Source organism: Nyctereutes procyonoides, unplaced genomic scaffold, assembly GCF_905146905.1.
Source record: "Nyctereutes procyonoides isolate TBG_1078 unplaced genomic scaffold, NYPRO_anot_genome, whole genome shotgun sequence".
Taxonomy (NCBI): domain Eukaryota; kingdom Metazoa; phylum Chordata; class Mammalia; order Carnivora; family Canidae; genus Nyctereutes; species Nyctereutes procyonoides.
The window spans coordinates 3,389,553-3,402,000 of NW_026575133.1; the positions used below are offsets into that span (position 1 = coordinate 3,389,553).

General features: G+C 52.4%; 1 protein-coding gene across 3 annotated transcripts; it reads left to right on the forward strand.

The window, feature by feature from the left end:
• Positions 1-1,890: 1,890 nt before the first annotated feature.
• MARVELD1 (MARVEL domain containing 1) lies at positions 1,891-10,291 on the forward strand. Of its 3 annotated transcripts, none has more exons than XM_055345937.1 (3): positions 1,891-7,687; positions 8,144-8,421; positions 9,401-10,291. In XM_055345937.1, the coding sequence occupies exon 1, from the start codon at positions 6,094-6,096 to the stop codon at positions 6,934-6,936; it is 843 nt and encodes a 280-aa protein (XP_055201912.1). In that variant the 5' UTR covers positions 1,891-6,093; the 3' UTR covers positions 6,937-7,687; positions 8,144-8,421; positions 9,401-10,291. The 3 variants fall into 3 exon arrangements, with proteins under 3 accessions (XP_055201912.1, XP_055201913.1, XP_055201911.1); XM_055345938.1 differs by having other exon boundaries at positions 1,891-7,453; XM_055345936.1 differs by having other exon boundaries at positions 1,891-8,421.
• The last annotated feature ends 2,157 nt before the right edge of the window (positions 10,292-12,448 follow it).

Below are 12,448 nucleotides of genomic sequence, written 5' to 3' on the forward strand. Positions count from 1 at the left end.
AGTTGGAGAAAATCTCCATGATTAGCCACATCTGTAAGGGACCCCAGTGGTAACAGGAGTTGGAGACCAAGTGGTAGTGGTGGTGAGACCATCTTTGCTTTTGCCTTGTGATTTCAATGAATAATGTCTGATAAAGGGTCTGGTGAGACTGACCTAAGGGGCAAGTTCATGGTTAAAGTAGACTCAGGGAATCTCAGACAGTTGTAGTGTTTCCAGTGGTCCAGAAATCTAAATTTAGTTCCTAGCCTAATCTTTCTGAGTCTCATTTTCCTCAACTGTCAAGTGGAGATAATGAATTTCCTATCTCCCAAGGTTGTTGCAAGGGCCAAAGAGGAGATGCAGGTGGGAACATGCAGCGCAAAGCATCATCTGATGGTGACCCTTGGGCCTCACTCTTCTTGCTTTAAAGCTCCAGTCATGGATGGGCTAGAGAATTAGGGGGACAAATCCACCTTTCCTGGAGACCCTTGACATAGCAGGGTAAGAAGTAGAAACAGCAGACACAGTCAGGCTGCCCAAATGCAGATCTTAGGGCCTGTGACAGCCACACCGGCTCTTGTGGCCCCCTACCTGCTGACCATCTCTGCAACGTAGGCATCATTCTCTTTATCACTGCTCGGGGGCAGTCCTCTGATGTCTTGTCACTTCCAAGACCAAGGCTGAAATCTGAGATATATGCACTGATTAAAAGCGTGGATTTGGGGGTGCCTGGGTGGCTTTGTCGGTTGAGCAGGTTAAGTGTCTACCTTCGGCTAAGGTCATGATTCCAGAATCCTGGGATTGAGTCCTGCATCAGGCTCTCTGCTCAGTGGAGAGCATGATTCTCTCTCTCCCTCTGCCTCTCCTGTTTGTGCTCTCTCTCTCTCTCTCTGTCTATCAAATAAATAAATAAAATATTTAAAAGAATAAAAGCCTAGGTTTGGACATCAAATATTTGAATTCCATTCTCCATTAGGTCTGTGACGTTAAGTCACATAAGCTCCCTGTGCCTCAGTTTCCTCATTTTAAAGTAGAAGTGGTTTAAAGGCCCTACCTCACAGAGCTATTGTGGGAAGTAAGTGAGACAAGAGTGGAAAGCACCTGTCATGGTGCCTAGCCCATGGTAAACGCTTTGCAAATGTTGGTTATTACTATTGAGCCACTGGCACTGTTATCCAAGGCTGACTGGCAGAGTGGTGGTGACTGATTCAGTCCATCCTGGCTCAGAATGTCCATTCTTATAAGTGAGGATCCTCTTTTCTCTAGGACTGTGGTCTGCACATCCCCATCACAGGTCCCAGTAGGAGGTCATCTTCAGTACCTCATAGGCAGCCAATTAATGTGAAGTCTCCTGGGCCTCTACTTTGGTCACCCATGGTTACCCATGGTTACTTAGCCTTAGGAACCAGCCTTGCCAGCGGGTGTTCTGGGTGGCTTCACACAAAGATAAGCTTCAGAGGGTACCTGTGGCTCCTGGTCTGGTCCTGGCCAGCTTCACCTGGGGAGCAAGGGCTGAGCTTTGTTAGAGTCAAATGTCTTTCTTTGCCACTTCATCATGCTTAGCCCCAAGGTGCCAGAATCCAGGCCACTTTATAGTTCCAACAAAGGCCAGATCCCCCTCAAGGGCTGGAATAACAAACTCAAGAGCCACCAGATTTCTACCCAATTCCAACCCAGAGGGGACCCCACCCACCATTCCAGAGGTCCCTGTTCCCACAGCCATGGGAACAGGTCTGGAGGTGTGAGCCACTTGGCCAAAAAATGAGAGTTCATGTACAGAGCCCCCTGCCCTGAGTGAACACTGGATTGTGAATCAGGAGGCCAAAGTCCTTTTTTTTTTTTTAAAGATTTTATTTATTTATGAAAAACAGAGAGACAGAGAGAAAAAAACAGGCTCCATGCAGGGAGCCCGACGTGGGACTCGATCCTGGGTCTCCAGGATCACACCCTGGGCTGAAGGCAGTGCTAAACCGTTGGGCCACCGGGGCTGCCAGAGACTTAAGTTCTAAACTTGGCACTCACATCATCAGCCAGCTGTGTGACCTAGGGCAAGCCACTTATCTTCCCCAGGCCTTAGTTATCCCTCTAGAAAATGAGAAGCCTGGAGCACATGATCTTTAAGGTCTCTTCCAACTCAGGTGTAGGATTATAGCATAATGCCAGGTATACACATAGTAGGGGGTTGAAAAAATGTTTATTTAGTAACTTATAAGATTCAAGGCAAGATTCTGCAGGTCCGAACACCCATCTCCTTCCTCACTGTGAGTTTGCCTCTGCTGTTAGCTAATTTATGTCAAGTGCCAGCTCAGGGCCTGGCACATAATAGGTATTAAACCAATGTGAGCTGAATCTATATATGCAGTACATTTACGGTAGCCCAGAGATTGAAGACAGAACTGACCAAACATCCAGAGCTGTTCCTGGGATCTCCGGGTGGTCACTCCTTGTTACAAGCTGCCTTCCCTTCTGGGCATAGTGAAAGTCATCAATTTGGGACTTAGATTGATTTGGGACTGGCAAACATCACTACTTTTTTTTAAATTTTTTTTATTTATTTATGATAGTCACAGAGAGAGAGAGAGAGGCAGAGACACAGGCGGAGGGAGAAGCAGGCTCCATGCACCGGGAGCCCGACGTGGGATTCGATCCTGGGTCTCCAGGATCGCGCCCTGGGCCAAAGGCAGGCGCCAAACCGCTGTGCCACCCAGGGATCCCAACATCACTACTTCTTATTCCCTCTGCCTATAGCACCTGTCAGGGGCTGGGATTTACCCCCACTTTCAAGCTAACAAGCTAGCCTGCTGTTTTTTCCTAAATGCTGGCAGAAGACCCGGTTTCCTGAGTCAGATCCAAAGGATCTACCAATCTTGGCACAGCAAGCAGTGTGAGCATCATCTTTATGTCTCTTTCCCTTGTTTCCTAGTTTCACAGGGGCACCACTGAGGGGCCCAGGTGGATATTACCCATGCAGGAGCTTTATGTCACAGCTACGGTGAGCACTGTGCTTCGAGAACTCACCCCGTCCCCTCCTACCACCACCACTGTTATAGTTAAGCAACAAGCAAGCCTGCTCTCAGCCTGGGAGATGTTCCCTCATCCCACAAAGTTGCTGGCTGCAGAGCACAACAGTAAGAAATGGTTGGAAAGCAAATGGGCGACCGTGGCTTTGCATTTGAGCACACTTGGTGACGAGAGCCAGGGCCGCTCAGGCCCCATGGTAGACTGCCTTGCCCAACAATGCCCAGCCCCCATCTCTGCTTCTCACAATTCTAGCCACCCTCCAGAGACACTTCATTCTGAAAGCTTTCCCAGCCCTCTTATCACACATACTCTCCCTTTCGGATTTCCTTGTATCCATCTCCCCATTTCACGTCCACAGCTGTCCCTCCAGTCAGAAGAGTGCTACACTGTGAGGGCAGGAGCCCTGCTTCTTAATTCCTACCTTCTACACCAGATTATTTGCATCCCACAGGTGCTTAGGCCGTATTTGTTGCGTGGGAGGAATCAAGATTTTCTTGCATGCTTATGCTTTTGCAGAGTCTCCTGGGACTGCCCCTCAGAATGTTTTCAGGATTCCGGAGGCTAAAAATATCTCTCCAAAGCCACCCCATTGTCTTCCTTGTAAGGAGCTGGACTTAGCTGTGAGGCGGGAGGTTTGTGTCCACCAGGTGGCGCTCCACCCTTAAGTCTCCAGATGCCTTTTTTAGACGACAGAACTCTCCCAAGTGTTTATTTGGTTAGATCCCCTGCTCACAGAGGTGTTTGTGTAGCATAACCCCGTCTCCAGCCCAGCACCCAGATTCAGCCTCCAGGTGCCTGCCTAGCTCCAGCCCTTCTCAAGATTGGCACCCTGAGGTTGTCTCACCAGGGATGCTGAGAGAAAGGCCCCAGAATTGGGATCAGAAGACCTACGTTTGAGTCTCCACACTGACGCTTAGCTAGTTCTGTTTCCCTGGGCAAGTTATGTAACCTTTCTGGGTCCTTGTAAGAGTAGCTGAGAATAAGTCATGGGAAAGTATATATAAGCTCTTTGAATGTGAACCTGGAGTCAGCCACACCTGGGCTCCTGTTTAAACTGTCATCCATCAATTCTGTGAACATGGTCACCTTCCTTAACCCTCTGAGGCCTGGTTTCCGTGCCAACAAGTCAGAGTTAACATTGCCTAGAATATAGGGGTGCCTGGCTGGCTCAGTCGTTAGAGCGTGTGACTCTTGATCTTGAGGTCAGTGAGTTCAAGCCTCACATTAGGCATAGAGCTTACTTAAAAAAGAACGAGTGCCTAGAGCATAGTAAGCATTCAATTAATAATGATGACATGAGTATTATGTATCCCTAAACCCTGAAATGGTGCCCAGTGCCCAACAGGTGCTTAATATCCATTTGCTGAATGTAAGGATTTCACAGATGAGGAATCTGAGGCACAGTACGGTTAAGTGCGAGCACGCGCACACACACCAGGTCCCAGCACGAGGGAGTGGCGAAGTGATGATGCATCGCCAGGGAGTCTGCCTCCATGGTTTGCAACCTAAGTCTCTAGACCATGCTATCTTATGTAGATATGGATGTTATACATCACCCTTTATTCATTTAAAATAAGTGTTCAGAGCTTTCTCAGGTCCCTGTAGGTGAGGCTATTTTGGCTGTGAGAGGCATTATTCCCCTGAGAAACCACTTTTTCCCATGAGGGGTGCCAGGCTGCTGGAAGAGAGACCTGCTCAGCCAGGCCAGCAGGCCAATGGACACATCAGATGACCAGGAGATGAGGGACTAGTTCTGCAGGTAGGGTCAGCTAGGGGACTGGAGCATGCATGATCCCCGGGTAAGAGGGCCCCCTGTTTCATCGCTGCTCCCACCGCCACTGGGTCATCCACCCCACTGACATTTATTGGGTCTCCTATGTGCCAGGCAAAGATAGAGGTGACAACCAAGAGTTGCAATGTACCAGACCCAGGAGTATTGCAGAACTACTGCGTGCTCCAAGAGAGGGCCTAAAGAGCCAGCATTCAACAGCCTGGGAGGCTGGACCAAAGGGAGAAGCATTCCAACTAGGCATTGAAGGATAAACAGGGGCTTGCCAGCCAACTGAGGTCTGGGAATGAAGGGCATTCTGAGCTTATTTGGGGGAACCTAAGAGGTTTGGTGGGGTTGGCATGCTGGGTGGGAACATGGGTAAGGAAAGGAAGTAGAAAACCAGGAAAGTGAAAGTCAGTTGGAGCCAATTTGTGAAATATGCCCATAGAAGAGAGAGAACTCTATCCTGTGGTCAGTGGAGAAAGCAACGCAACACCAGGTCTGTGTTTTAGAAAGATGTCACAGTGCATGAAGTTTGAATGGGATGGGGAGAAAAGAGACACCAGCTTCATGGTGTTAACCCCTCTAGACTTCATGTCTCCTCTTCAGTAAAAGGAGGAAAATAATTGTATTTCTGAGGTCGTTTTGAGGCTTAAACGGACGTAAGTGTAAATGACAGTGTAAAGCATCATTAGGTTCCATTAGAGGCCACGATGCCTAGTAGTTAAGCACGAAGGCTTTACTGTCTCTTACCCCAGGCCTGGTGTCCTGGCCATGTTGGGTAGCACATTTTTAATCTAGGCAATTAAGGATGTTGCAAAAGTGAGGATGGACGCTTGGCTTTGGGGTATGTGGGAGGGACAGTGGGGTCTCTGGTAGGTGATGGTCCCTTGAGAGCCCAGCTCTGGACGGCGGGATAAACGTGAGGGTGGACACGGGTAGCACCTCCCAGATGTCCAGGTGGGAATGGACGTATGTCAGCTTCAGACCAGCGCTGTCCTCCGCCAGAGCCAGGAAAAGGCCAGGAGGCCCGGGTGGGCCCTAGGGCAGGAGAGAAGAGAAAGCAAGGGGCCCAGCCAGAGGCTGAGAGAAGGCTTCAGAAGACAGCTCTCGGCTCCGAGGCTGGCCGGGAGCCGGAGACAGGCAGGGCGGGCAGGGTGGCCCCAGATGTGCCAAACTTGGCCGGGGCGGCCGAGCGGAAGGCCCGCGGAGGGCCGGGGGCGAGAGTGCCCTGAGCCGCGCCCCGGGCAGGAAGGAATCCGAGCTGGGAGTCTGGCGCCGCCGGAGAGGGGGCCGGGGTGGTGAGCGAGGCCCAAAAGGAGATGGCAGGAAGCCGGGAGGAGCGAGCGGGGGTGGAGACGGGGTGGGAAGGCGGAGGGCGGGTAGGACTGGCGGGGAGACGGGGAGAGAGGAGGGCTGGAGGGAGGAGAGAGCGGAGGAAGGGTGGGGAGAAGGGGAGAGGAAGCGCGAGGAGGGCTCGCAGGGCGGCGCGCAGGCCGCGGCGGGCGCAGTGGGCACGTCGGCCAGGCCACCGCCGCGAGCCGGGCGCCGCCACCCCGCTGCTCGGGCCTCCGCCTCCTCCGCCTCCTCCTCCTCCTCCTCCTCCTCCGCCGCCGCCGCCGCCGCCGCCGCGCCCGGGGGCCATGCTCCCGCCGCCCCCGCGCCAGCCGCCGCCCCAGGCGCGCGCGGTCCGCGGGGCGGTGCGCCTGCACCGGGCCTTCCTGCGCGGCCCGCTGGGCGTGCTGCGGCTGCTGCAGCTGCTGGCCGGCGCCGCCTTCTGGGTCACCATCGCCACGAGCAGGTACCAGGGCCCCGTGCACTTCGCGCTCTTCGTGTCCGTGCTCTTCTGGCTGCTGACCCTGGGCCTCTACTTCCTCACGCTGCTGGGCAAGCACGAGCTGGTGCCGGTGTTGGGCTCGCGCTGGCTCGTGGTCAACGCGGCGCACGACCTCCTGGCGGCCGCGCTCTACGGCGCCGCGACGGGCATCATGATCGCCCAGACGCGGAGCCACAGCTACTGCAACCTCAAGGATTACCAGATGGCCTGCGCCTACCACGCCTTCCTGGCGGCCGCGGTCTGCGGCGGCCTCTGCCTCGGCCTCTACCTGCTGTCGGCGCTCTACGGCTGCTGCCGCCGCTACCAGGGGGAGCAGGAGGTGGCCTGAGCCGCCGCGCCGCGCCGCGCCGCACCGCGGGGCGGCGACCCCCCCCCCCCCCCGCCGAGGCCGGCGCCCGCGTCCTCCCCGCCGCCCCGCGCCCGAGCGCCCCCCGGCGGCCCTGCGCCCCCGCCCGCAGCTCCCGCCCCGCCGTCGGCAGGGGCCCGCGCACGGCCGCATCCGCGGAGCGGGCCCCCACGCTCAGCCCGGCGGTTCGAGGCGAAACCTCGCGCGTGCTCACCGCCTTCCGTGCGGAGAGCGAGACGTGGACAGGCGCCGCGTAGATCCGGGGGAGGCTCCCAACTGCAGCCAGCCTTCGGGCCGCGCCACGGCCCCGCCCTCCCGCCCCGCGGTCGGAAGAGCACCCCGGGCCCCTCCCCGGGCCCCGCTTCCAGCAGCCGCGGGCGGAGCCGACGACCGGCCTCCACCGGTCTCAGGACGAGCCAGGAGTTTCGTTTTAGCTCGGGACTGTGCGGGCGCCCTGCGCACCCGGGCCCGGAGGTTGGGGCGCGGCCCATCTGCAAAGGTGAGGATGCATTGGGAAGGCCCGCGGGCTGCGCCTTGGCACGTTTGGAGTCTTCTCTCGCCTCCGCCTGCTGCGCCTTTGTCCTCGGGGTCCTTGGAGGCCAGGCTCACACGCACACTAGTTTCACGGGCCTCACCCTCCCAGCCTTCTTCTCACGGGTTTCTGCGCCATCACCCCCACCTCTCAGTATCTTTTTGCATCAGGGGTCCCACAGAACCCTGAAGGAATGTCCAGGTGAGCCTCACCCCTTGCTCTTGGCAAAGCCAAAATAAGGTTAGAACTCCGTTTCTGGATTCCCATTAGAACCCCCCCCCCCCCCCCCGTTTCCAGACTCCCAGTCCAGCACTGTTTACATTAACGCAGTGGGTGTTCCCAGGAATCCTGGCTCAGGAGCTACCCTCTAAAAGAGGGTGTCGGTGCCAAGCCAAATGGGTTTGTCCAGGTGCTATCTCGCCTTCTTGGAGATTCACGATGCTCATTAGCATATCAAAGGCTCTGAGAAGTCCTGCTGTAAAAGAAGCTCAAGTGATTTGGTTTACAGTGTTAACTGCCTCTGGACCTGGACCAGTTACTCTTTGCCACCTAAGACTTCCGAGCATCCCTGTGCTGGCTTGGCTCTCATTCTTTCCTAAGGGATCCAACCCATTGGCTGTGGTATGATTGAAGATCTGGGGTGCTCCTCTTTCCTAGGGAATTTCTCTAGCAGAGGGAGGGCTTGCCTCAGTGGGGGAGAAGATAGCCATCCCTGCCAGGCCCCGGAGAGACCTGGGAGTCGGTAGATCGGAACATTGCTCTACATTGTTTGAAAAATGAAGTCAAGGTTATCCAAGTGGTTACCTACTCAAGAGGAACATTATCTGTATGAGATGCTGGCATTGACTGTGAGCAACTGGCAGGAGTGGGTCTCATTCGCCAAAGACAGAAGAACACTCCGAGTTGGGGTGAACAGCTGGCCCAGTCTCTGTGAGGTAAGGTGCTTCTTGACTTTCTGGAGGGGTCATAGGCCTTTGAATAAAAAACACAGAGCTCTCTTCTCTAAAAGTTAACAGGTTCTTATTCAGGAAGCAAGTTGGAGGAGTGATCGCAACTCCCAAAGAGTTGTACCAACTCAGCCTTTTTGCTACATCATTCAGAGGCTTGCTCTTTGAAAAAGCTCAGCCCCGTCTGGATTAGAAATTAGAATAGGGGAAGCCAGAATGTTTTTGTGAGTGTGTTTTTAAAGCTTGGGTAGACAGGTTGAGGCTCTTCTGTTGTAGTTGTGAAGATCTGGGAGCTACATAGTGTGGAGCAAGAAAGCATTTATCTGGGCTGTGTGTGCCTGGCACTGTTTGAAGCTCAGACCTATTTGTTTCTTTCTTTCAACCCAATTGAAGAGAGTTCTGTTATTATTCTCATCTTCCCTAGGAGGTTACGTACCTCGTCCAGACTCTCCCAGACGGTGTGCCTGGTAGAGCTAGGATCTGGACTCTGGCAGTTTGGCCTCTTGAGAACAGGACTGCACTGCATAGAGTACGGGGTCAATACACATTAGACACTGTTAATGTGGCTACTTAAAAAAAAATTGAAATAAAATATACACAGCATAAAATCGACCCTTCAACCATTTTAAAGTGTACGGTTTGGTGGGCATTAGTAGGTTCACATGGTTGTGCAACTGTCACTACCATCTATCTCCAGGGCGTTTTTCATCTTGCAAGACTGAAACTGTGTACCCATTAGCATTGTGGTTATTTTGGTTGTTGTCGTTACTGTTATTTTCCCTCCTTGGAGAAATCCTAAAACACTGGGCCCTTCACTGTCTCATGTAGGCTGCAGTCCTGCTACCTTCTTCCAGCCGGGGCACCTGTTCTCTCAGACCCCACTGCTCGTGTGGGCCAGAGCCTGGGGTTGGTCTTTGCTGGGATCCTTGGCCTTGGAAGCCTCGTGATTTTGATTCTTCTGTTGCAGGTTTCCAGGTACAGAGATTCCCAGGGCTCGCTTCCCTGGGCAGTGGACCCTGTTCTGGCCTGGGCCAGCAGAGAGGCTGCCGAGTGGGGAGCGCGGATGACCCCTGCCCAGCAGCTTCCCTTCAACATTATCCAGTGGAAGATCCAAGATGCGTAAAGATTCATTTTACATTGACACATGAGAAATTCTGAGTCTCTCTATGGTGTGCCTTGGGCCCAAGATTCCAGACACCTGGAACTGAGCCGTGCACCTCTGTGCTCTGAACAGCGGGCTTTAGCTCCAGCTTTTGTCCCTTTTCTCTCTTTCCAGATCACCATTGAAATTGCATCCTCAGCTCAGAACCAGCTCAGAACTGAGGATCACTTCTTAGTCCCCCAGCTCATGGTACTCTATGGTCAGGTGACCTTACTCAGGAGTTGACCTCTCCTTGGCCTTCATGGTACCTTATCTCTCCAGATGTGCCTGAAACATTCCAGAGCTCACCGGCTCTTCTAGATGTGCCTTCCTGCTTGGCCTTCAGCTGCTTCTCTAGATGTGAGAAGGGCGTGCAAAACAGCCCCCACACTCATCCCCTCCTCCCCTGAGACCCTGTTCCATAGGAATGGCCACTTGACCTACTGGCCCAGAATTTTTGGATACTGGAGGCAGTCTCATTGGCCTCCCTTGTTAGAATCCAGGACTCAGTCCTACTTGAGACCATTGTGGTTCTACCAGTGCAAAAATCTAGAACTGACTGTGGATCTAAGAGAGGATTTTTCTAGTGTTCTACAAAGGCCAAAAGAGAGGGTGAGAGTGGGAGGGGCCAGTAGCCAGAGGGGACCTATGTGCCTCATTTAATAGTTTAGTGGTGATTACTAATTTGCTTTTCTGAATAAAGTTTGATTTGTCTGATGTTGGTGTACATGTCTTCTCTCCCGGCCCCCTGCAGCAGCCCTACGTAGGGAGGGAGGACCGAGCCTCCCTCCATCTTGCTATGCCACACTCTCCTGTTTTCTACCTTCCCAGCTTCCGCTTTCCTTCTCAGAGGGGAAGAAAAATGAGTTCACAGGTTTTCAGTGCACTTAAGGCAGGACACTGAAAGCAGAGGGAAGAAAACTGCCTGTGTCTGCCCCTGACAAAAACTGGTGGGAATTCCAGAGGCTCCTATCCCAGCTCTCAATGACCCCTCTGTTTTTGGAAGCTCCACTCCCTGATGGGCAGGCACAGAATGACTATGGTTATGGAGCCAAAGGGTCCTGTTCTAGTCTGAATCCCTTCTTTTGCAGAAAGGGAAATGAACCCCAGGGAGGAGTGGGGACTTGCCTAGTGTCACAGAGCTGAGTGGGGTGTCCTGGGGCTCAGGCTCAGGTGCAGACCATAGCACCTGCCTTGGTGTTGCCTCTTGGACACACCCCACATGGTTTACCCCTGATTCCAGCCACAGCCTGATGAATACGGAGCTTCAGAAAGGCAGGAAAGCAGAGTTAGCTGGATTCCTTGCCAGCTCCTCCCTCCTGTGCCCTGGACCTGAAGTCTGTAGCCAGAACATAGGATTTTCCAGCCAGAGCTCAAAACTCACTTAGGACACCTCCAGGCAGGAATCTGATCCCGGGTGTGCTCCACACCCACTCTCTTCCAAAGTACCCTCCTCGGCACAATAAACACACACACACCCTCCTCTTAATGGTTTGGATTTCCACGGTAGAGGAAATCGCAAGGACTCTCCCTTATTCCCCTTTTCCCCTTGTATCTATTCATGAATTTTGCACACATAAAAAGTGGCCTCCCTTTATGCAAAGGCTGGTAAGCCCCTTGCTCTATTGCAACTTTGTGGAGAATTTTGCAGCTGAAAATATGCTTCTACTTGCATGACTTTATTTGATCGAATTAACAGCCTTACTGGTTGGTGTTGTCATCTCCATTTAATAGGGGAGGGGAGATAGAGCCTCAAAGAGGGGAAAGGCCTTATCCATGGTCACAGCTGGATATTGGCAGGACTGGGACTGGAAGGCAGATGTTTTCTCACTACCCTTGGCAGCTGGTAAGTCCTTTTGGTCCTCTGGCAGGCTCTGAGGTTTCGGTGGAGTTTGGTTTTCATTCCTGCAGATCAGGTATTGAGGACTGATCTAATCTGACATTTCCTATTCAATGCTGGGGGCACTTTGAAATAAGACACTGTTCTTCCGGGACATAATTGAGTCTGGGGAACCTGAGGGATTTGCTCATTTATGTCTTTTACTTTTCCTGCTTTTCTGAGGATGGGGGTGGGTGGTCAGTGGTGAGAAAGGAAAGCTAACAAACCTACATTTTCAGGGATAAAAGGGGAAGAGCAGGAATGTGAGAGAGAAAGGTCTGATTAGCACTATTTATAAATTTTGTATTGTTTCATTTGTTAGAGTAGTTATTTGTAAAATAAAATACCAATATATTTCCATTAAACATATAATAGCAATATATACCCATTAAAAAAATTAAACTGGGCAGCCCGGGTGGCTCAGCGGTTTAGCGCTGCCTTCAGCCCAGGGTGTGATCCTGGAGACCCGGGATCGAGTCCCACGTCAGGCTCCCTGCCTGGAGCCTGCTTCTCCCTCTGCCTGTGTCTCTGCCTCTCTCTCTCTGTGTGTGTGTGTCTCTCATAAATAAATAAACAAAATCTTTAAACAAAAAAAATTAAACTGTTCAGAAGGGCACAAAGTAAAAAGAGAAGCCATTCATCCTAATCTCAAATGCTAGAGATAAACCATTGCTAACTATTAACTCTCCTTTAATTTTTATAACTAATCAAACATACATGGATACATGCACACACGTGCACACACACACATATATACATTTGACTAATTTTACAACTTGTCCTTTAAAATTAATGATAATAGGGACACCTGGGTGGCTCAGCGGTTGAGCGTCTGCCTTTGGCCCAGGGTGTGATCCTGGAGTCCCGGGATCGAGTCCCATGTTGGGCTCCCTGCATGGAGCCTGCTTCTCCCTCTGCCTGTGTCTCTGCCTCTCTCTCTCTCTCTCATGAATAAATAAATCTTTAAAAAAATTAATGATAATATAGCTCTAACC

What these genes read in the sequence shown, in the direction of transcription:
- MARVELD1 (XM_055345936.1), top strand. Translation starts at nt 6,094, where the DNA reads ATGGCAGGAAGCCGGGAGGAGCGAGCGGGGGTGGAGACGGGGTGGGAA.